The 23,295-nt window shown below is 44.4% G+C and overlaps 1 protein-coding gene across 6 annotated transcripts in view; it reads left to right on the top strand.

Moving 5' to 3' along the window:
• The window catches only part of LOC144497518 (volume-regulated anion channel subunit LRRC8D-like), a 90,052-nt gene extending 80,788 nt beyond the window's left edge, over positions 1-9,264 (top strand). For all 6 annotated transcript variants that reach the window (XM_078218904.1, XM_078218907.1, XM_078218909.1 and 3 more), the window contains one exon: positions 13-9,264. In XM_078218904.1, coding sequence (XP_078075030.1) covers positions 15-2,564 — 2,550 coding nt within the window. In that variant the 5' untranslated portion in view covers positions 13-14 and the 3' untranslated portion in view covers positions 2,565-9,264. The remainder of the gene's footprint in view (positions 1-12) is intronic.
• Positions 9,265-23,295: the final 14,031 nt, after the last annotated feature.

Genomic DNA, 23,295 nt, shown 5'->3' with positions numbered 1-23,295 from the left:
TGTCTTTTACAGGAATGTTTACCCTCACAGAAGTTGCATCTCTTAATGACATACAGGCAACCTATCGAATCCTGAAGCCATGGTGGGATGTGTTCATGGATTATTTAGCCATTGTAATGTTGATGGTCGCTATCTTTGCGGGCACCATGCAGCTGACTAAAGATCAAGTCGTGTGTCTTCCTAAGCCCCTGTTAGAAACCCAACGCAGCTTCACCGAGAGCCCTGCCAAAGGGCCCAAAACATCTGTCATGCCGGATTTGGAAAGTGAGACACCTTCAAGAGGGAGCCGGAATCATGCTCCCGGGGGAGCCTTTGAAAGCATGTCTACAATAACTGCTCACCTATCCAATGACGACCTCAATCCCCCTGTACAAAGAGGCCCTGTCAACCTGGGACGCCCGACCAACTTGGAGTACCAGCAATATATCTTCATCAATCAGATGTGCTATCATGTGGCCTTGCCCTGGTACTCCAAGTACTTCCCCTACCTCGCCCTAATCCACACCCTCATCCTGATGGTCAGTAGCAATTTCTGGTTCAAGTACCCCAAGACCAGCTCAAAGATTGAGCATTTTGTTTCTATACTGGGCAAGTGTTTCGAGTCTCCCTGGACCACGAAAGCTCTCTCCGAGACTGCGTGCGAGGACTCGGAGGAGAATAAGCAGCGCTTTAAGACCTCTGTAGCAAAGCATTTATCGACAGGCAGCGAGGAAGAGAGCCCTAGTTCCAGCACGCCCATGATATCCAGGACTGGGCCCAAATTCTCCGCAGAGAAGCCAGTAATTGAAGTTCCCAGCATGACTATTTTGGACAAGAAAGATGGGGAGCAGGCCAAAGCCCTTTTTGAGAAAGTTCGGAAGTTCCGTGCTCATGTTGAAGACAGTGATTTGATTTATAAACTCTATGTTGTCCAGACAGTCATAAAGACAGTGAAGTTAATGTTCATTTTGTGTTATACACTTACCTTTGTGACTTCTATACAGTTTGATCACATCTGTGTACCAGGGATAGAGCATTTGACTGGATATTTTGAATTCCATTGTACTCACAACATGGCTTTTATGCTGCGAAAATTATTAATTAGTTACATTGCACTCATTTGTGTCTATGGACTGGTTTGTATCTATACTTTGTTTTGGCTGTTTAGGCGGCCCTTAAAGGAATACTCATTTGAAAAGGTCCGTGAGGAAAGTAGCTTCAGTGACATTCCAGATGTTAAAAATGACTTTGCCTTTCTGCTGCATATGGTTGACCAGTACGACCAGCTTTACTCAAAGCGATTCGGGGTCTTCCTGTCGGAAGTGAGTGAGAACAAACTGCGGGAACTCAGCTTGAACCACGAGTGGACTTACGAAAAGCTCAAGCAACACGTCTCCAGAAACCCCCAGGACAAGCAGGAGCTGCACCTCTTCATGCTGTCCGGGGTGCCCGACGCCGTGTTCGACATGACTGAGCTGGAGGTACTGAAATTGGAGCTGATTCCTGAGGCCAAGATTCCCGCCAAAATCTCCCAAATGACCAATCTCCAGGAGCTGCACCTTTATCATTGCCCGGCCAAAGTGGAGCAGACTGCCTTCAGCTTTCTCCGCGACCACTTGCGGTACCTGCACATCAAGTTCACCGACGTGGCGGAGATTCCCACCTGGGTCTATCTGCTGAAAAACCTGCGCGAACTCTACCTGGTTGGCAATCTGAACTCTGAGAATAACAAGATGATAGCTCTGGAGTCGCTCCGAGAGTTGAAACACCTGAAGATCTTGCACCTGAAGAGCAACCTGACCAAAGTTCCTTCCAACATCACTGATGTGGCGCCCCACCTCACTGCGCTGCTGGTTCACAACGACGGGACCAAACTTCTGGTGCTGAACAGCCTGAAGAAGATGATCAACCTCACTGAGCTGGAGCTGCAGAACTGCGAGCTGGAACGGATCCCACACGCCATTTTCAGTTTGACCAACCTGCAGGAGCTGGACCTGAAATCCAACAACATCCGCACCATCGAAGAGGTGATCAGCTTCCAGCATCTCAAGCGCCTGACGTGCCTGAAACTGTGGCACAACAAAATCATCACCATCCCGTCCTCCATCAGCCTGGTGAAGAACCTGGAGCTGCTCTACCTGGCTCAGAACAAACTTGAGTCCCTCCCGGCGGCTCTCTTCACCCTGCAGAAGCTCAGGTATCTGGATGTGAGTCACAACTCCATCGCCGTCATTCCGGCTGAGATCACGTCCCTCCAGAACTTGCAGTATTTCGCAGCCACGGGGAACCGGGTGGAGGTTTTGCCAAAGCAGGTTTTTAAGTGCACAAAGTTGCGGGTTCTGAATGTGGGTCAAAACTGCATCACCTCCATTTCGGAAAAGGTGGGCCAGCTGGTGCAACTGACTCAGCTGGAGCTCAGGGGGAACTGCTTGGACAGACTGCCCGCAGAGTTAGCCCACTGCCGCCTTCTGAAGAAAAGTGGGCTTGTCGTCGAAGATCACCTCTTTGACACCCTGCCCTCGGAGGTTAAAGACCTCTTTAATCAAGACTTTAACTCAAACTCAACATTTGGCACAGGAATATAAATTATTTGAGCAAAGCCTATGTAGCAGCTTTGGAACTGAATGTTTGTTTGCTTGTTAACTGGAAAAAAAATGTATAAAATAGATCAAGGTACTTAAAAAAAAAATGACAACTGTTTAAAAAAAACTAGATAAGGTGATGCTAGTTTTTGCCCTGAAAAAAAAGTGCTCAAATCATTGTAATAAATCGTAACCAATTAACTAACTGTTGGTCACTGGTTGTCTAATACAAGTCTGTCAATGACTGAATATTTGTTCATATATCCTTGTTTGTAAATGGATGTAATTTTAATTTATTCTTGACAGTTTAAAAAAAACAAACTTAATTTTCAACCTATCAAAGGCTGCTCTCTCGCCCCTCCGAATGCATGCATGTCCTCTTTCAGTGCTGCTACTAATCTGGCCATTACAAGGTTTGTGAATGAGCACCAGTACATCTTAAACACTTCACTTTAATTTCCTCCCCGTGGGAGCCCAGCTGCCCACCTCCTCTCCTTTTTTGCTTTCCCAGTTAAGATCAGAGGTTTGTCATGTTGGACATGAACTCGTATTTTGTGTCTCTCTTTTTGGGTATCTCATCAGCTGTTACTATGTCATCTGTATTTCTGTAGGAAGAAAGTTGAGTTCCGGGCTCTTAAACTCTGTGTGGATCAAACACGCAGAATGTGCCAATATCTAACTCCTAGCACCAATTTCAGCTATTTCTAAATAAAAGAAAACAAACTTACTTCAAAGCAATTGTTTTTGTTTACTTGTCGTAAAGGAAAGAAGGCCCAAGGCATCTAATTTCAGCACCAGACCACAACCTCCCCTGCCAAATGTGCTATTGCCCTAAGTGAGTCAAATGTACCCATTGCCTCGTAGTGCCCAGCTGAGCAACTCCTGGTGACCTGCCATCTCTGACCTAAATTCATTCCCAGAGTTCTCTCTGAAATAGACTAAGGGTGTATCTCGGCACATTGTGTCTCTGTGGTTTTATAAAAGTAATGCTCTATGTTGGCCTTGACATGCCAGTCTGAAAGCTGACATCGAACCAGGAGGGGGAAAGAAAACATGAATATTGGCAACTATTTCCCCCTCCCAATACTTGGCCAGCTCCGAATCAATCTTCAGATGCACATGGTTTTGTGTAAATGAATGGCATTGCTCTGGGATGCACCTTGGCTCTCCTCCAGTATACGTCATGCTTGGCTCGGGTGGAGGAGACTTGAAATGGTACCAAATGATTCACTTAAATCAAAAGTCCCTCCCAGCAGAAATGTCTTCAGCACACGAGAGAAACACATTCTCTGCCAGGCCCTTTTCCTTCCACTTTCTAAGTGTTGGAAAACCCCAGTCGTGCTTTTATTGCATCATAATGGTAAACTGGCAAGTCCAAAGGATCCAGAAAGACCGGTAAAAGGAGTTTGTTAAGAAAAATACAGTTGCAAATTACCAGCTCTTATTAGCTTATTGGCATGAGTTGCAGAGCTGTACGGATGAGACAGACCCCAGATCCTTGTTAACGGATCTTGGCAAAATCCACAATAGAACTCCCAAAATTGATTTCTGTGACACAGAATCCCTACACTGCAGAAGGAGGCCATTCAGCCCATTTGAGTCAGCACCGACTCTTCAACAGTATCTTATCCAAGCCCACCCCTTGCCCTATTCCTATAACCCCACACATTTATCCTGTTAATCATAGAATCCTGCAGTGCAGAAGGAGGCCATTCGGCCCATCGATTCTGCACCTTCCATAATCTCACCCAGGCCCTATCCCCATAACTCCTGCATTTACCCAAGCTAATCCCCCTGACAAAGGGCAATTTAGCATAGCCAATCCACCTAACCCGCACATCTTTGGAATTTGGGAGGAAATCTGATCACCCAGAGGAAACCCACGCAGACGCGGGGAGAATGTGCAGTCTCCGCACAGACAGTGACCCAAGCCGGGAATCAAAGCCAGGTCCCTGGTTTCTGAGAGGCAGCAATGCTAATCACTGTGTCACCATGCCGCCCTATAAGATCCTATCTTAAGGACAGGAACCTTTACTGAATCTGCCTTCAGACTTCAGTGGGGAAGTCTGGGTATGGAACTGCTTAATACTGTGGTGTTAATGGTGACTGACAGTTAACTGCCAAGCGTTGTTTGAAAGTTTGAACCGCAGCTTGACTCTGGTCAAGGCATTGCCCTGAGGAATGAGCCAGTGAATGGCTATAACTTATTTTGTTTAGCTGAAACAGGCACAATATGTGTACATGTTTTTTCTGTCTGTGAAGAACAGGGCCCTGTGCATTAATTTCGAGTACATGCAAATGTGTTACACTGAGACAGAGTGTCCATCTTAAATTGGTTGTCAGTGTAAATTTTTACCACACTGAGGATCACTTAGTGAACGGGCCTTGAGCTCAGGTTATCCTGGGAAGGGTAAGGTATCTCCAAAGTTTGAGCAACAGGTGCAAGACAAAAGCTTTGACAAAATGTATTTTTTTCAGCAATTCTAAATGGATTGCAATTATATAGTTCCTTTCATGTCTTCAGCATGTCCTGAAGTACTGCAGAGACAATGGATTAAAGTCCCTGGCACAAAGTAGGTATTTGTGCACATCCCTTAATCGTCATTTTAGGTGAAGAAATGAGCATAATCCAGCAAGTAAATAAAGTCTAAAATGAAAACAAATATACAATCAGTCCATCAGATTTGGAAATATTAATGTTTCCGGTGCAGACATTCCATCAGGACTGAGTAATTCTCATCCAGTAGCCAACATATCCTTTCTCTTTACAGCCATGCACAGACTTGATATTTCCAGCATCTCGACTTACCTGGGCTTCAATGTTACTTTCCATAGAATCTCTACAGTGCAGAAGGAGGCCATTCAACCCATCAAGTCTGCACTGACACTTCAAAAGAGCATCTTACACAGGCCCACCCCATCCCTGTAACCCTGTGCGTTTTCCATGGCTACTCCACCTAACCTGCACATTTTTGGAGACTAAGGGGCAATTTTAGCATAGCTAATCTACCTAACCTGCACATCTTTGGAGTGTGGGAGGAAACCGGAACACCTGGAAGGAACCCACGCAGACACGGGAAAGAACGTGCAGCCATAATTGAACCCGGGTTCCCGGAACCGTGCAGCATCAGTGCAAACTACTGTTCCGCCCCACAAAGTGATACCAATAGATAATCTTTTAATCACTATTGCATAATCATCTGGTGGTAACACCACAACTGAACTGAGGAATGCTATGCAAAGTTTTATTGTTTGCCCTCTGTCATCAATATTGATACCTAGACCCTAGATTGAGATCCTTTCGACCAGGTGACAAAAAACTGCAAATAAGAAGACTCACATTGTGAAAATGATGAAGTCAAAATCAAAAAATTTGTGCTAGGTTGTAGATATTGGAGGAACGTCTCATGCTCAAGTTAAATGGGGTTTTCTTTTGGTTAATATTCTGTGCCTGGATCTTGGTAAACTCGGCACAATTTAAGCAGAAGAGGGTGCAATTAAAAAATAAAATTAGTGATGGGACGGCAGATAGTTTATGTTGTGATCTGTCATGTCATTTGAGGGAAAATTAGATAAGCACATGAGGGAGAGAGGAGCTAACAGATATGCTTAGAGCAAAATGGGATGGGAGGAGCCTTCATGAGAGCAGATAAACTGGCATCACCAAGTTAGACTGACCTATTTCTGTGCTGTAAGTTCCATGTAACTCTATGAAAGAATTTAGGGAATCCAGTTGGTATGCTGAGTTATGCTGCTGTCCTAATGTTACAAGTTCTCCTATTGAGCTTGCTTACATATCAGATCTATGGTGCCGAGATCAGTATTTCTCAATAACCCTTTTTGGTTGAGCAGAAAATTGACTTTGCACACATGTTTGAGAAAATTCCCTCTTGGCTGCTACAGATGCCAAGAGGTTTCAGTGTCCATGGTTGAAGAGGAAATGTGCTGAAAGAATTCTAGGTAAAGTGCTACATTGTGTGCCGCATGGGTTTATTTTGATGTGTGTGTGTTTTAACATATGGATACAAAGCCATGACAACTACGTGAAGGAACATATGTCTTTTTAAAATAATGGTACTTGGCAACATTCTAAGCACAGAAAAAAAACCCACGCAAGTAGCCCAAATTCAGGATCAGAATTTTACAGTTATTGCCCTGTTTAAATTGGGAAATTACCTCTTTTTAAAAGTTAGAATATAACTGGGCACTATGGACAAAATACATTTTTATATATAAAACAATTGTCATGCAAATGCAATGCATTTTTTTTGGAGCTTTTTAAATGATCTGAATGAGTGTGAATCCACCATCATGACCTGTTTGTTTCAACCCTACTGCACTGTAAATGTTATTCTACTGGTTTTACCGACTGCATGATTTCTTCATGGATGTTTGAAAGGTATTGGGGTAGAAATTGGTCGCTGGCGATGATTTGAAATGGCCATTATCAGATCAATTTTCCATTATGTGCACAGCCTAATATTCAGTTCTATTATCATAGAATCTCTACAGTGCAGAAGGATCAAGCCTGCACCGACAACAATCCCACCCAGGCCCAATCCTCTTAACCTCAGGTATTTACCCTGCTAGTCCCCCTGACACTAAATGGGCAATTTAGCATGGCCAATGAACCTAAATTGCACATCTTTGGACTGTGGGAGGAAACCAGAGCACCTGGAGGAAACCCACGCAGACACAGGGAGAATGTGCAGACTCCCCACAGACAGTGACCCCAGGTTGGAATTGAACCTGGGTCCCTGGAGTTGAGGCAGCAGTGCTAAGCACCCTGCCACCATACTGCCCTTATAGTCAATGGAACTCAATATCAAGTGCTGCTTTGAAACAATTGGCTGACTGTATTCTGTCTATTTTACGCCACCTCTGGATGAATTTCTACCCCACTGTTTACAATTAGTCTTACCATAGTAACTTTAAAAGAAACTTGAACAGTGTTGGTCTTATTCTTGCATGCCTGTATATTAATGCTCCAAGTTTGGTTAACAGGAACCAGTTATTTCTTCTATTAAGCCGTAATTTGGAATATATGTCTTGTTGAATTTCAGACGAATTGTTGCTGTCTCAAAGGCAATGCACCATTAATTGTTAATCAAACCAGTCTCTGTTGTTTTCAGAGCACAATAAAGATGCTTAAAATGTTCACTTACTGCATCTTGCTAATGCAGCCAGGACATTTATTACTATAGGTCATGACTGCCCTCTAGTGCAAATTCAATGGCATTGGTCAGCGAATTGTACCAGATGGTGTGGCTCCTATGTCCAGCTGTCTGTGAGAACCTACAGATGCCCAAAAAGACCAAAACCAACATCTGTATTTACCTGCTGACCACTGACCACAAATGTAATTAGTTGAAAAGTGAGATGACTAATTTCTTCCCCGATGGTGTAGATTCTTATGCACACCAAAATTCACCATTTATATAAAGTATTAAAATGCAGTTTCCTGATTATCTGCATAACTCGATTCAAGTTGGCCAGCCAGTCAATATTGGACTATCACTTAATAAACTCTAAAAGCAAAATCTCTGCCTTTTCCATTGGCGTTTTATTTAGATGAGAAAATAAGATACACCAAGTTTCTAATGTTGGTGGCTTTTAGAAGTGACTTTTTATTTTGCTGCTGAAAAATGGTGCTGCATTGACGCACAATGCTAACGGCAGCAGGAAATGCTGAACAATGTCTAGATCCAGTCTGAATGGCCAAGTATTTATTTTGCATTGTGTGCCTGCCGTTTACTACTGTTATTGATAATAGTGGTCATTAGGTGGGGGAAGACAGTGGCATACTGGTAATCTCAGTGGGCTAGTAATCCTGAGGCCCAGGCTCTGGGGATTTGGGTTCAAATCCCACCACAGCAGATGGTGGAATTTAAATTCAATTAATAAAACTGGAATTGAAAACTGTTATCGATTGTCATAAAAGTTCCATCGGGTTCACTAATGTCCTTTAGGAAAGGAAATCTGCCATCCTTGCCTAGTCTGGCCTACATGTAACTCCAGCAATGTGGTTGATGTATCTTCTTTGACGGCCTAGCGAGCCATTCCGTTCTAGGGCAATAAATGCGAGTGATGTGAAAGGATCTATCCCTGGCACTGTTTTTTTTTCCACATTTTTTATACTTCGCTTCGAAGATGTATAGAACCTATGTTGTGCCAGTAAGGACTGGGAAAACTGTTGCAGAAACTAGGTCGGGACAGTTAGTCTTCTGTCAGCTATTTTTTTTGTTTGATGTTGCCATCTATGGTTTCATTTTTGCTGTTATTGCCGCTTATATTAAGCAATCGTGAACAGCACATCCAACATTTGGAGATCCTTTCAAATTTGCACATTTCAGAACAGCAAACAAAAACCAATTGTGTATTGAATCAGCTCCTGTTTGTCACTGCGACTGAGGTATAACAGTCTGTGTTGAGATTGATAACGCGAGTGGATTCCATCTGTACAGTTACATTTTCTAACAAATCAAATTTTGATTTAGCCAATTCAACGGTGCCACCTCTTAAGAAACAGTCAAACTGCTGGAGAAGTCATGAAGAACAATGAAAAGAATAGAACATTACAGATTTAAAAAATTTTTAAAATTGTATATTTAGGGAAAAAAGCAATCAAGAGCATCACGATAATGAGTCACTAAGATGTATAATGGTATTATAAGAATGCAAATAAAGATGATAATTAAATTTACTTTTGTTTACTTATTCATTGAAAAACCAACTCATCACCTCAACACATTATTTGACATTTTCCATTATTCACTTTCTGTTTGATAGCTTCATCGATCCTGAGAAAGCACCTTCTGAGCATGCACATGAAAAAGCCATCATGACATTGGATTTAGGGGAAGGTGCGGGTGGCATAACGTTAACATCATTGGATGAATAATGTTCAGAGTCTCAGGGTAATGCTCTGGGGACATCAATTAATACATCTGGAATGTAAAGCTAACCTCAATGATGGTGACCAATCATTGATTGTTGTTAAACCCCATCTGGTTCACTCATGTACTTTAGGGAAGGAAATCTTCCGTCCTTACCTGGTCTGGCCGACATGTGACTCCAGACCTACAGCAATGTGGTTGACTCTTATCTGCCCTCTGAAATGGCCTAGCAAGCCACTACATTCAAGGGCAATTAGGGATGGGGCAATAATGCTCCATGATGAGAAAACAAAGTTCAGTTGGGTCGCTTGAGGGGTACAAGGTAGCAAGGAATGAGCTGAAAAAAGGGCTTAGGAGAGCAAGGAGGGGGCATGAGAAGTCCTTGGCGGGTCGGATCAAGGAAAACCCCGAGGCTTTTTACTCTTATGTGAGAAATAAAAGAATGACCAGGGTAAGGTTAGGGCCGGTCAAGGACAGGAGTGGGAACTTGTGCATGGAGTCAGAAGAGATAGGAGAGGCGATGAATGAATACTTTTCAGTGTTCACCAAGGAGGGGGCCATGTTTTTGAGGATGAGTGTGAGATACAGGCTGTTAGGCTGGAGGAGGTAGATGTTCTGAGGCAAGATGTATTCGCAATTTTGAAAAACCTGAGGGTCGAAAAGTCCCCTGGGCCAGATGGGATATATCCTAGGATTCTTTGGGAGGCAAGGAATGAGATTGCAGAGCCTTTGGCTTTGATCTTTGGGTCCTCACTGTCTACGGGGATAGTGCCAGAGGACTGGAGAGTGGCGAACGTTGTTCCTCTGTTCAAGAAAGAAAATAGGAATGACCCTGGGAATTATAGGCCGGTTCGTCTTACTTCGGTGGTCGGTAAGTTAATGGAAAAGGTCCTGAGGGATAGGATTTATGACCATTTGGAAAGATGCAGCTCAATCCGGGATAGTCAACACGGATTCGTGAAGGGGACGTCTTGCCTCACAAATTTGATTGAATTCTTTGAGGAGGTAACTAAGAGTGTAGATGAAGGTAGAGCAGTTGATGTCATATACATGGATTTTAGCAAGGCGTTTGATAAGGTTCCCCATGGTCGGCTCATGAAGAAAGTAAGAAGGTGTGGGACAGAGGGAAATTTGGCCGATTGGATAAGTAACTGGCTATCTCATAGAAGACAGAGGGTGGTGGTGGATGGAAAATTTTCAGACTGGAGACCAGTTACCAGCGGTGTACCACAGAGATCAGTGCTGGGTCCTCTGCTATTTGTGATTTTTATCGATGACTTGGAGGAGGGGGCTGAAGGGTGGGTCAGTAAATTTGCTGATGACACCAAGATTGGTGGAGTAGTGGATGAGGTGGAGGGCTGTTGTAGGCTGCAAAGAGACATTGATAGGATGCAGAGCTGGGCCGAAAAATGGCAGATGGAGTTTAACCCTGATAAGTGCGAGGTGATTCATTGTGGGAGGACAAATTTAAATGTGGATTACAGGGTCAATGGCAGGGTTCTGAGGAATGTGGAGGAACAGAGAGATCTTGGGGTTCATATCCACAGATCTCTGAAGGTTGCCACTCAAGTGGATAGAGCCGTGAAGAAGGCCTATAGTGTGTTAGCGTTTATTAACGGGGTTGGAGTTTAAGAGCTGTGGGGTTATGCTGCAACTGTACAGGACCTTGGTGAGACCACATTTGGAATATTGTGTGCAGTTCTGGTCACCTCACTATAAGAAGGACGTGGAAGCATTGGAAAGGGTGCAAAGGAGATTTACCAGGATGCTGCCTGGTTTGGAGGGTAGGTCTTACGAGGAAAGGTTGAGGGAGCTAGGGCTTTTCTCTTTAGAGTGGAGGAGGATGAGAGGCGACTTAATAGAGGTTTATAAGATGATGAGGGGGATAGATAGAGTGGACGTTCAGAGACTATTTCCTCGGGTGGATGTAGCTGTTACTAGGGGGCATAACTATAAGGTTCATGGTGGGAGATAAAGGAGGGATGTCCGAGGTAGGCTCTTTACTCAGAGAGTGATTGGGGTGTGGAATGGACTGCCTGCAGTGATAGTGGAGTCGGACACTTTAGGAACTTATAAGCGGTTATTGGATAGGCACATAGAGCACACCAGAATGATAGGGAGTGGGATAGCTTGATCTTGGTTTCGGACAAAGCTCGGCACAACATCGAGGGCCGAAGGGCCTGTACTGTGCTGTACTGTTCTATAATGCTCACATCCCATAAAATAAATTACAGACAACTGAATAAAACTCAGCACCTGACTTGACCCTTTTCATTTACCCCAAATTAAAATTTCTGCACCCATTCTATCCTCTTTCACCAAGAATAGGGGCTGGGGGTGGGGTAAGTACTTTGATGAAAGATTGGATAGGCTGGTGTTGATTTCTTTGAAGCAGAGGGGAGCTGAGGGACAATTTCATTGAGGTTAACAAGGTTATGAAGGGTCTGGATGGGAAAAACCTATTTACTTTGGCAGAGATGTCTGTGAGGAGGAAACTAAAGTGATCTGATAGAACAATTAGAGAGGAGATGAAGAAAAATGTTTTCGCCTGGAGGATGAAAGGAGTCTAGAACTCAGTGCCTGAAAGGACAGTAGAGGCAGGAACCTCCAATGCATTTAAAAGCTGCCTGGATATGCACCTAAAGTTCCATAACCTCCAGGGCTACAGATCAAATGCTAGAAAATGGGATTAGGCTGGGGGGGCTTGTTTTTCACCCAGTGTGGGATGATGGGTGGTCTCTTGTGCCATACTTTTTTTAAAAATCCAGATCCAGCATGGGCACAAGACGGCAATTCTCCGTTCTCTCCTGTACCAATTCTGTACTTCCTACTTTCACCATTTGGGCAGTAGGCTGGCAGAGCAGAATGCCTGTCCATTACAGAGCATATCAATTTTAATTATGAAATATAAGCGAGAGGGTATTCCGCTGTGTCAATTTGCTGCTCACGCAGTAAAGGTGAACATTGCCTCAATTTTCTCCCAGTTCACGAGAATAGGTTAGACATACTGGACCGCATGCACAATTCCTTATGCTTTCTCTTGACTTCCCAGGAGCTATGGAGTTACATAGAAACATAGAAAATAGAAGCAGGAGTAGGCCATTCAGCCCTTCGAGTCAGCTCTGCCATTCATTTTGATCCTGGCTGATCATCAAATTCAATATCCTGATCCTTCCTTCCCCCCGCCCCTATCCTTTGATCCCTTTAGCCCCATGAGTAACATCTAATTTCTTCTTGAAATCAGACAGCGTTTTGGCCTCACCGTTCTCTGGGTGAAGAAATTTCTCCTCGCCTCAGTCCTAAAAGGTTTACCTTTTATCCTCAAACTATGAGCTATGGTTCTGGACTTCTCCACATTGGGAACATTCTTTCTAAATCTACCCTGTCTAATCCTGTTAGAATTTTATAAGTATCTATGAGATACCCTCTCACTCTTCCAAACTCCAATGAATATAATCCTAACCAATAATTCTAGCACAGGTCAACAGATCGGCCACGATCATGTTGAATGGTAGAGAAGACGTGAGAGGCCAAGATGGCCTACTCTTATTTTGTAAGATACTGTAAGAGCATAATTTGCTCTTCCTTTACATATTATTCAGTGGTGACTGATGACAGCTCGTCTCTGAGAGTATAAAAACGTCTCTTGCATTCAGGAACAGAAAACTAAAGTGGGCAGTCCCAATGTCCAAATAAACAATAAGAGGTAATCCTTTTGATAAGACTGGTCTTATCCTCCAGTGATCACCATGTAAAGGGTGAATCAGATACATGTGAACAAGAACTTAAATCAGCCAGTGGAATTTTCCATTTGGTACAGAGTTTATGGTATTCCTTTAGCAATCATCCATGGACTACATTGTGTTCGTCAAAAGCAAACTAATTTCCACCATAGCTCAATTAATATGTTTGCACTGATAGCCTATAGTTCCCCTTTGTTTTTTCCTTGACAACCCCTCAGCCAATCAGAATTGGTTTGCCAACCAACCAACACCCTTTTCCCCTGTCGTATAAATTGTTGAAATTATTTCAAATTTTGCATTCTTGTTTTTGTCCTGATGAGTGAAAGATGAAAAGCTTCTGCAACATGTCTGTCTAAGTGTAATAATAGAATTATACATTGTTGAAGATGTATAAGGAGCCTGTGCTGACTCTCAGAGCCATTCTCCATCCTTTCCCTATAATTTTTTATGTATTCAAATATTTAATCGTTGATCTCTTAAAAGCCACAGATTTTGCTTCCACCATCTTCTGTTCAGGCATTCTATATGCCAACAACCCTCTGCACAATATATTGGAAAAATGTTTTAACCACAGTTTTTGGTGATAATCTTACGTCCTCTAGTTTCTGAATCATTCAGAAGAGGAAATGTTTTCACAAATTTACACAATAGTCAGCATTGCTGCCTCACAGCACCGGGGACCCGGGTTCGATTCCCGGCTTGGGTCACTGTCTGTGCGGAGTCTGCACGTTCTCCCATGTCTGCATGGGTTTCCTCCGGGTGCTCCGGTTTCCCCCCCCCCCCCACAGTCCGAAAGACGTACTGGTTAGGTGCACTGGCCACACTAAATTCTCCTTCAGTGTATCCGAACCAGCTACTAGGGTAATTTTCACAGTGACTTCACTGTTAATGTAAGCCTGCTTGTGACACTAATAAACAAACTTTAAAACTTATAAAAATCTCTCAATGTAGAACACCAGTGTCCCCTTTCAAATGAAAAGATCCACTAGCTTCAATATTATTTCCTCATAATTAAAATCTCTCAGGTATCATCTTAGTGAATCTCTTCTGCATCCTTGCACAAGTTGAATTTTATCCCCAGTATTTTCCAACTGCAGCTTTGCTTTTGCATCTCTTGTTTGTCAATTATTTAACAGCTTCATTAACTTGAGCTCCCACGTTTAAAGATTTGTGTATTAAATTACTCATTCTCGCAGCTCCTCTCTATCTTTCATATATCGTACTGTCTGCAATTTTTGACATAGTAGCTTCTGCCACAAGCTCCCTTAGAAAAGAGCAATGATCACAACCCTGTGTTTAGGAGACTCAATTTGGAAAAACATCCATTAACTACTACTATATTCTATCCTTTAGCCAGCTTCCTATCCATGGTACCAAACTCCCTTCATTTTATTAAGAATCTTCCCGTGCAGCATCCGATCAAATACGTTGTTAAAATCGGTGTATAGAATTGTTGTCTGAATGCTAGTCTACTAAACACACCATGGCATGCTAAATTTGTCTCATATTTTCAATTGAAATGTATCTACATTATTCAGAATAGGGTAGCTAGAAATAGTACATCTCTTTGCAAGATGATGCCATGCTCAGTTAGATATGAGTCAACACACAGAAGTACCAGGAAAACTGCACCAAGCAATGCAAAGGTCGCTTTTATACACTCAGCGGTGAGTTCACAGTCATCAGTCAGCACTGAATAATATATAAAAGCAGTACAGATTATGCTATTACCTTCTCTTAACTTACGAAATAGGAGCAGAGTAGGCCATTCAGCCCCTCAAGCCTGCTCCACCATTCAATAAGATCATGGATAATCTTTTTGTGTTTCATAGAATCCTACAGTGCAGAAGGAGGCCATTCAGCCCAGCGGGTCTGCTCCAACCTCAATCTGACCGAGGCCCTATCCCCATAACCCCATGCATGCATTTACCCTAGCTAGTCCCCCTGACACTAAGGGGCAATTTAGCACAGCCAATCCACCTAACCCGTACATCTTTGGATTGTGGGAGGAAAGGGAGCACCCACACAGACACGGGGAGTGTGTGCAAACTCCACACAGACAGTGACCCAAGCCAGGAATCGAACCCAGGTCCCTGGCGCTGTGAGGCAGCAGTGCTAACCACTGTGCCACCCCTTCGTTTCACCCATGTTTTTTTATATTCAGTCGTGGACATGGGCTGGCCAGCATTTATTACCCATCCCTAGTTGCCCTTGGAGGGCAGCTGAGAGTCAACCACATTGCTGTGGTTCTGGAGTCGCATGTAGGCCAGACCAGGTAAGGATAGCGGATTTCCTTCGCTGAGGATCATTAGTGAACCAAATGGGTTTTTCCGACAATTGACAATGGTTTCATGGTTATCAGTAGATTCTTAATTCCAGATACTTTTTATTGAATTCAAATTCCACCATCTGCCGTGGCGGGATTTGAACCCGGGTCCCCAGAACATTAGCTGAGTTTCTGGATTAATAGTCTAGCGATACCTCCTTGGATTCTCTTGCCTAACAAGAATCTATCTATCTCTCCTTAAAAATATTCAATGACCCCGCCTCCACCACCTTCTGAGGCAGAGAGCTCCAAAATCACATAACCCTCAGAGAAAGATTTCTCATCTGTCTCATAAGGGTGACCCCCTAATTCTGGACTTAGCTACAAGAGGAAACATCCTTTCCATGTCTACCTTGTTAAGATCATTCAGGATCTTACATACTTCAATCAAGTCACTACTCACTCTTCTAAACTCTGGTGCAAACAAGCTCAACCTTTTCAAACTACTGTCAGTCTTGTTAGCCTCCTCTGAACTGCCTCCAAAGCATTTACATTCTTCCTTAAATTAAGAGACCAAAACTGCGCACAGTATTTGAGATGCAGTCTCACCAAGGCCCTGTATAACCAAAGCATAACGTCCTTACTTTTATGTTCAATTCTTCTTGTAATAAAGAATAGTATTCTATTAGCCTTCTTGGTTATGTGCTATACCTGCACACTAGCTTTTTGTGGCTCATACGCTCGAACACCTAGATTGTTCTGTATCTCAAAATTCTGCGGTCATTCTCCATTTAAGTAATACTCTGCTTTTTTATTCTCCCTGTCAAAGTGAACAACTTACATTTTCCCACATTATACTCCATCTGCCAGATTTTTGCCCATTCACTCAACCTATCTATATCCATCCGCAAACTCATGTCTTCTTCACAACATCCTGTTCTACCTATCTTTGTGGGGTCTACAAATTTAGCTACCATGCCTTTCCTTCCCTCATCTCATTGATGTAAATTGTAAAAAGTTAACACCCCAGTAAGAACACCCATCGCATCTTGTCAATCAGACAAAGACCCACTGATGCAAATTGCATTAGAATCCTATAGTGCAGAAGGAGGCCATTTGGCCCACTGAGTCTGCACCAACCGCAATCCCATCCAAGCCCTATCCCCACAACCCCACACATTTACCCTAGCTACTCCCCCTGACACTAATGGACAATTTAGCATGACCACTTCACCTAGCCGGAAGTAGAGAACCGGAAGTAGGCCGTAGAGAGACCTGGGAAAGTTTTTGGGTTTTTTTCTCTTTAAAAGGTACTTATCTTCGAGGTTTCAACCTCATTGTTCCAGCGGAGCAGGCAGAGAGGCGATTCTTGTGAGGAAAGCTGGAAGGTAAAAGTTTGATTTTTAACTTACTTTTTTTCTGAGTTTTTCCAGAGCAGCCGGAAGTAGAGAACCGGAGGTAGGCCGTAGAGAGACCTGGGAAGGTTTGGTTTTGCCCAATAAATTTGAATGGTGAGGAAACCCGAGACACTACACGTGTGATGTCTCCCACCCTCCCCCCTCCTCTAACCTAAAAAAAAGACTCGGTGTGAGAGCAGGTAAGCTTTTTTTTTCTCTTTTCTTCTTTTCTCTTTCGTTTCTTAGTAAGGGAAGTTAGCAGGGATGTCAGTGCAGGCAGTGCAATGTTCCTCCTGTGGGATGTTTGAGCTGAGGGACACCATTAGTGTCCCAGCTGAGTACATCTGCAGGAAGTGCACCCAATTCCAGCTCCTTCAAGACCGTGTTAGGGATCTGGAGCTGGAACTGGATGAACTCAGGTTCATTCGGGAGGCAGAGGCAGCTATAGATAAAAGCTACAGGGAGGTAGTTACTCCTAGAAATGAAGGTACTTGGGTGACTGTTAGAGGGGGTAAGATGCAGTCAGTGCAGCGATCCCCTGTGGCCGTTCCTCTGTATAACAAGTATACCGTTTTGGATACTGTTGTGTGGGGGACTTACCAGGGGTAAGCCATGGGGTACAGGTCTCTGGCACAGAGTCTGCCCCTGTTGCTCAGAAGGGAAGGGGGGAGAGGAGTAGAACATTAGTTATTGGGAACTCCATAGTTAGGGGGATAGATAGGAGATTCTGTGGGAACGAGAGAGACTTGCGGTTGGTGAGTTGTCTCCCAGGTGCCGGGGTCCGTGATGTCTCGGATCGTGTTTTTGGGATCCTTAAGGGGGAGGGGGACCAGCCCCAAGTCGTGGTTCACATCGGCACCAAAGACATAGGTAGGAAAAGAGATGGGGATGTAAGGCAGAAATTCAGGGAGTTAGGGTGGAAGCTTAGAGCTAGAACAAACAGAGTTGTTATCTCTGGTTTGTTACTCGTGCCACGTGCTGACGAGGAGAGGAATAGGGAGAGAGAGCAGTTGAACACATGGCTACAGGGATGGTGCAGGAGGGATTCAGATACCTGGATAATTGGGGGTCATTCTGGGGTAGGTGGGACCTCTACAAACGGGATGATCTACACCTGAACCAGAGGGGTACCAATATCCTGGGGGGGGAAATTTGCTAATGCTCTTCAGGAGGGTTTAAACTAATTCAGCAGGGGGATGGGAACCTGAATTGTAGCTCCAGAGTACAGGAGGTTGAGAGTAGTGAGGTCATGAATAAGGTTTCAAGGTCGCAGGAGTGTACCGGCAGGCAGGAAGGTGGTTTGAAGTGTGTCTACTTCAACGCCAGGAGCATCCGGAATAAGGTGGGTGAACTTGAAGCATGGGTTGGTACCTGGGACTTCGATGTTGTAGCCATTTCGGAGACATGGATAGAGCAGGGACAGGAATGGTTGTTGCAGGTTCCAGGGTTTAGATGTTTCAGTAAGATCAGGGAAGGTGGTAAAAGAGGGGGAGGTGTGGCATTGTTAGTCAAGGACAGTATTACGGTGGCAGAAAGGGCGTTTGATGAGGACTCGTCTACTGAGGTTGTATGGGCTGAGGTTAGAAACAGGAAAGGAGAGGTCACCCTGTTGGGAGTTTTCTATAGGCCTCCGAAAAGTTCCAGAGATGTAGAGGAAACGATTGCAAAGATGATTCTGGATAGGAGCGAAATTAACAGGGTAGTTGTTATGGGGGACTTTAACTTTACAAATATTGACTGGAAAAGCTATAATTCGAGTACTTTAGATGGGTCAGTTTTTGTCCAATGTGTGCAGGAGGATTTCCTGACACAGTATGTAGATAGGCCAACAAGAGGCGAGGCCACATTGAATTTGGTACTGGGTAATGAACCAGGCCAGGTGTTAGATTTAGAGGTAGGTGAACACTTTGGTGATAGTGACCACAATTCGGTTACGTTTACTTTAGTGATGGAAAGGGATTGGTATATACCGCAGGGCAAGAGTTATAGCTGGGGGAAAGGAAATTATGATGCGACTAGGCGTGATTTAGGATGCATACAATGTGGAAGGAAACTGCAGGGGATGGGCACAATTGAAATGTGGAGCTTGTTCAAGGAACAGCTACTGCGTGTCCTTGATAAGTATGTACCTGTCAGGCAGGGAGGAAGTGGTCGAGCGAGGGAACCGTGGTTTACTAAAGAAGTTGAATCTCTTGTGAAGAGGAAGAAGGAGACTTATGTAAAGATAAAACGTGAAGGCTCAGTTGAGTTACAAGTTAGCCAGGGAGGGCCTAAAGAGAGAGCTAAGAAGAGCCAGGAGGGGACATGAGAAGTCTTTGGCAGGTAGGATCAAGGAAAACCCTAAAGCTTTCTATAGGTATGTCAGGAATAAAAGAATGACTAGGGTAAGATTAGGGCTAGTCAAGGACAGTAGTGGGAAGTTGTGCGTGGAGTCCGAAGAGATAGGAGAGGCGTTAAATGAATATTTTTCATCAGTATTCACGCAGGAAAAAGACAATGTTGTCAAGGAGAATACTGAGATACAGGCTACTAGACTAGATGGGATTGAGGTTCATAAGGAGGAGGTGTTAGCAATTCTGCAAAGTGTGAAAATAGATAGGTCCCCTGGGCCGGATGGGATTTATCCTAGGATTCTCTGGGAGGCTAGAGAGGAGATTGCAGAGCCTTTGGCTTTGATCTTTATGTCGTCATTGTCCACAGGAATAGTGCCAGAAGACTGGAGGATAGCAAATGTTGTCCCCTTGTTCAAGAAGGGGAGTAGAGATAACCCTGGTAATTATAAACCAGTGAGCCTTACTTCTGTTGTGGGCAAATTTTGGAAAGGATTATAAGAGATAGGATTTATAATCATCTAGAAAGGAATAATTTGATTAGGGATAGTCAACACGGTTTTGTGAAGGGTAGGTTGTGCCTCACAAACCTTATTGAGTTCTTTGAGAAGGTGACCAAAGGGGTGGATAAGGGTAAAGCAGTTGATGTGGTGTATATGGATTTCAGTAAAGCGTTTGATAAGGTTCCCCACGGTAAGCTATTGCAGAAGATACGGAGGCATGGGATTGAGGGTGATTTTGTGGTTTGGATCAGAAATTGGCTAGCTGTAAGAAGTGGTTGATGGGAAATGTTCATCCTGGAGTTCAGTTACTAGTGGTGTAACGCAAGGATCTGTTTTGGGGCCACGGCTGTTTGTCATTTTTATAAATGACCTGGACGAGGGCGTAGAAGGATGGGTTAGTAAATTTGCGGATTACACTAAAGTCGGTGGAGTTGTGGACATTGCGGAAGGATGTTACAGGTTACAGAGGGACATAGATAAGCTACAGAGCTGGGCTGAGAGGTGGCAAATGGAGTTTAATGTGGAAAAGTGTGAGGTGATTCACTTTGGAAGGAGTAACAGGAATACAGAGTACTGGGCTAATGGTAAGATACTTGGTAGTGTGGATGAGCAGAGAGATCTTGGTGTCCATGTGCATAGATCCCTGAAAGTTGGCACCCAGGTTGATAGGGTTGTTAAGAAGGCGTACGGTGTGTTAGCTTTTATTGGTAGAGGGATTGAGTTTCGGAGCCATGAGGTCATGTTGCAGCTGTACAAAACTCTGGTGCGGCCGCACTTGGAGTATTGCGTACAGTTCTGGTCGCCGCATTTTAGGAAGGATGTGGAAGCATTGGAAAGGATGCAGAGGAGATTTACCAGGATGTTGCCTGGTATGGTGGGAAGGGCTTATGAGGAAAGGCTGAGGGACTTGAGGCTGTTTTCATTAGAGAGAAGAAGGTTAAGAGGTGACTTAATAGAGGCATATAAGATGATGGGCGGCACGGTAGCACAGTGGTTAGCACTGCTGCTTCCCAGCTCCAGGGTCCCGGGTTCGATTCCCGGCTCGGATCACTGTCTGTGTGGAGTTTGCACATTCTCCTTGTGTCTGCGTGGGTTTCCTCCGGGTGCTCCGGTTTCCTCCCACAGTCCAAAGATGTGCGGGTTAGGTTGATTGGCCAGGTTAAAAATTGCCCCTTAGAGTCCTGGGATGTGTAGGTTAGAGGGATTAGCGGGTAAATATGTGGGGGTAGGGCCTGGGTGGGATTGTGGTCGGTGCAGACTCGATGGGCCGAATGGCCTCCTTCTGCACTGTAGGGTTTCTATGATTTTCTATGATTTCTATGATCAGAGGATTAGATAGGGTGGACAGTGAGAGCCTTTTTCCTTGGATGGTGATGGCTAGCACGAGGGGACATAGCTTTAAATTGAGGGGTGATAGATATAGGACAGATGTTAGAGATAGGTTCTTTACTCAGAGTAGTAAGGGCGTGGAATACCCTGCCTGCAGCAGTAGTCGACTCGCCAACATTAAGGGCATTTAAATGGTATTGGATAAACATATGGATGATATTGGAATAGTGTAGGTTAGATGGGCTTTAGATTGGTTTCACAGGTCGGCGCAACATCGAGGGCCGAAGGGCCTGTACTGCGCTGTAATGTTCTATGTAACCAACCCATCTTTGGAATGTGGGAGGAAACCTGAGCACCCGGAGGAAACCCACGCAGACACAGGGAGAATGTGCAAACTCCACACAGACAGTGACCCAAGTCAGGAATTGAACCTAGGACCCTGGTGCTATGAGGCAGCAGTGCTAACCACTGTGCTACCGTGCCACCCATTACTCTCTGTTCTCTGCCAGGCAGCCAATCTTCTATCCATGCTAATATGTTACCCCCTGCACCATGAACTTTTATTTTCCACAGGCATCTTATCAAATGCCTTTTAGAAATCCAAGTACAGTACACTTATAGATTCTCCTTTATCCACAGCACATGTTACTTAAATCTTTCACAAAACCATGGTGACTCGTCCTGGTTACCTAGAGCTTGTCTAAATGCCTAGCAATGCTCCATTAGAGACCAACCACCTATCCACAACTGCCTTTGAAGCTTTCAAACCGTTTGCCTGGCACTACAAATAAATGAGCGAAATACTGTTTCCAGGTTCAATATAAATGAGCGAAATCTAGTCCAATATGGTGTTATTTTTCATCGATTCTAACACCTTTCCCATGACAGAAGCCACGCCAACTGGCCTTTACTTTCCTGTTTTCTGCCTTCCTCCCTTGAACAGAGGGGTTACATTTGCTGCTTTCCAGTCTGATGGATCTTTTCAGAATCTAGGCAATTTTGAAAAATTACCACCAATGCATCCATTACCTCATGAGCCATCACTTTTAAGACCTCATGGTGAAGTCTATCAGGATCTGGAGACTTGTCAGCCCGCAGCTCCATCAGTTTGCTCAGTACTGCTTCCCTTTCACCAAGTTCTTCTCTCCCTCCACCTTCTGATTTACCGCGATCACTGGAATGGTTTTTGGATCGTCCGTAGTGAGACAAGAAGAAATATATTTGTTCATTTCATCCACCATTTTCCATCCTCACTCTCTAGAGGACCAACACTTGCTTTACTTTTTCAGTTTTAGAAACCTGTAGAAGCTCTTGTCCATTTTTACATTTCTCGCCATCTTCCTCTCATACTCTAATTTCTTTCTCCTGATTAATCTTTTAGTTAGTCTCTGATGTTCTTCATATTCTGATCAACGATCTGACCTGCCACTCATCTTTACACAGTTATATGTCTCTCAGTGTCCAAAGATGTGTAGATTAGCCGTGGTAAGTGGTTATGGGAAAGGGCTGTGGCGGGAAGCAGTACTCGACGGGCCAAATGGCCTCTGCTGCATTCGATAATTACCGCTCTCGACCGCTCTTGTTAGGTCGTCCCATTGCCTGGAACAAAGATGGCGGAAGTTCAAATCCTCACAGCCCGCGCTGCCAGGACCGTTCAAATCCTCGCAGCAGCGCTTTCCTACCTATCGCCCTGCCCGCCTGTCAAAAAGATGGAGGAGGGTGACCGCTCAGGGCGGAGTTGGTCTGTCAGCCACTACGCACGCGCGGTCTCCCAATCTCCCAGCCTGCCCCTTTCTGCCCTGCCCATCCCCCGGCGCGCGGGAACCGTTGAATTTGAAAAGGGCCGACCAACCGTCAACTGCTGCCGCGCGTGCGCAGTGCGGCCGGGCCCGGCCCTGAGAGCGGTCAGTCAGAGAGACCAAAGGTGATCTCAGCCTCTGGTGGAGTGGACTGGCTGGATGGTGATCAGAGAAGACCGGTTAAGGAATTATAAATATATATATATATATTTTAGAACACTCAGACGGAGGACAAAGGCACACCTTTAATTCAGAAAAGGATTAAAGCAATGTCCCGGATTAGTCTGTTAAGTTTTAAAGTTTATTTTATTAGTGTCACAAGTCAGCTTACATTAACGCTGCAATGAAGTTATTGAGAAAATCCCCTAGTCGCCACACTCCGGCGCCTGTTCGGGTACACTGAGGGAGAATGGTCAATGCACCTAACCAGCGCGTCTTTCACACAGTGGGAGGAAACCGGAGCACCCGGAG

This window comes from Mustelus asterias, chromosome 8 (assembly GCF_964213995.1).
Source record: "Mustelus asterias chromosome 8, sMusAst1.hap1.1, whole genome shotgun sequence".
Classification (NCBI taxonomy): domain Eukaryota; kingdom Metazoa; phylum Chordata; class Chondrichthyes; order Carcharhiniformes; family Triakidae; genus Mustelus; species Mustelus asterias.
This window is presented reverse-complemented; position numbering and strand designations above follow the sequence as displayed.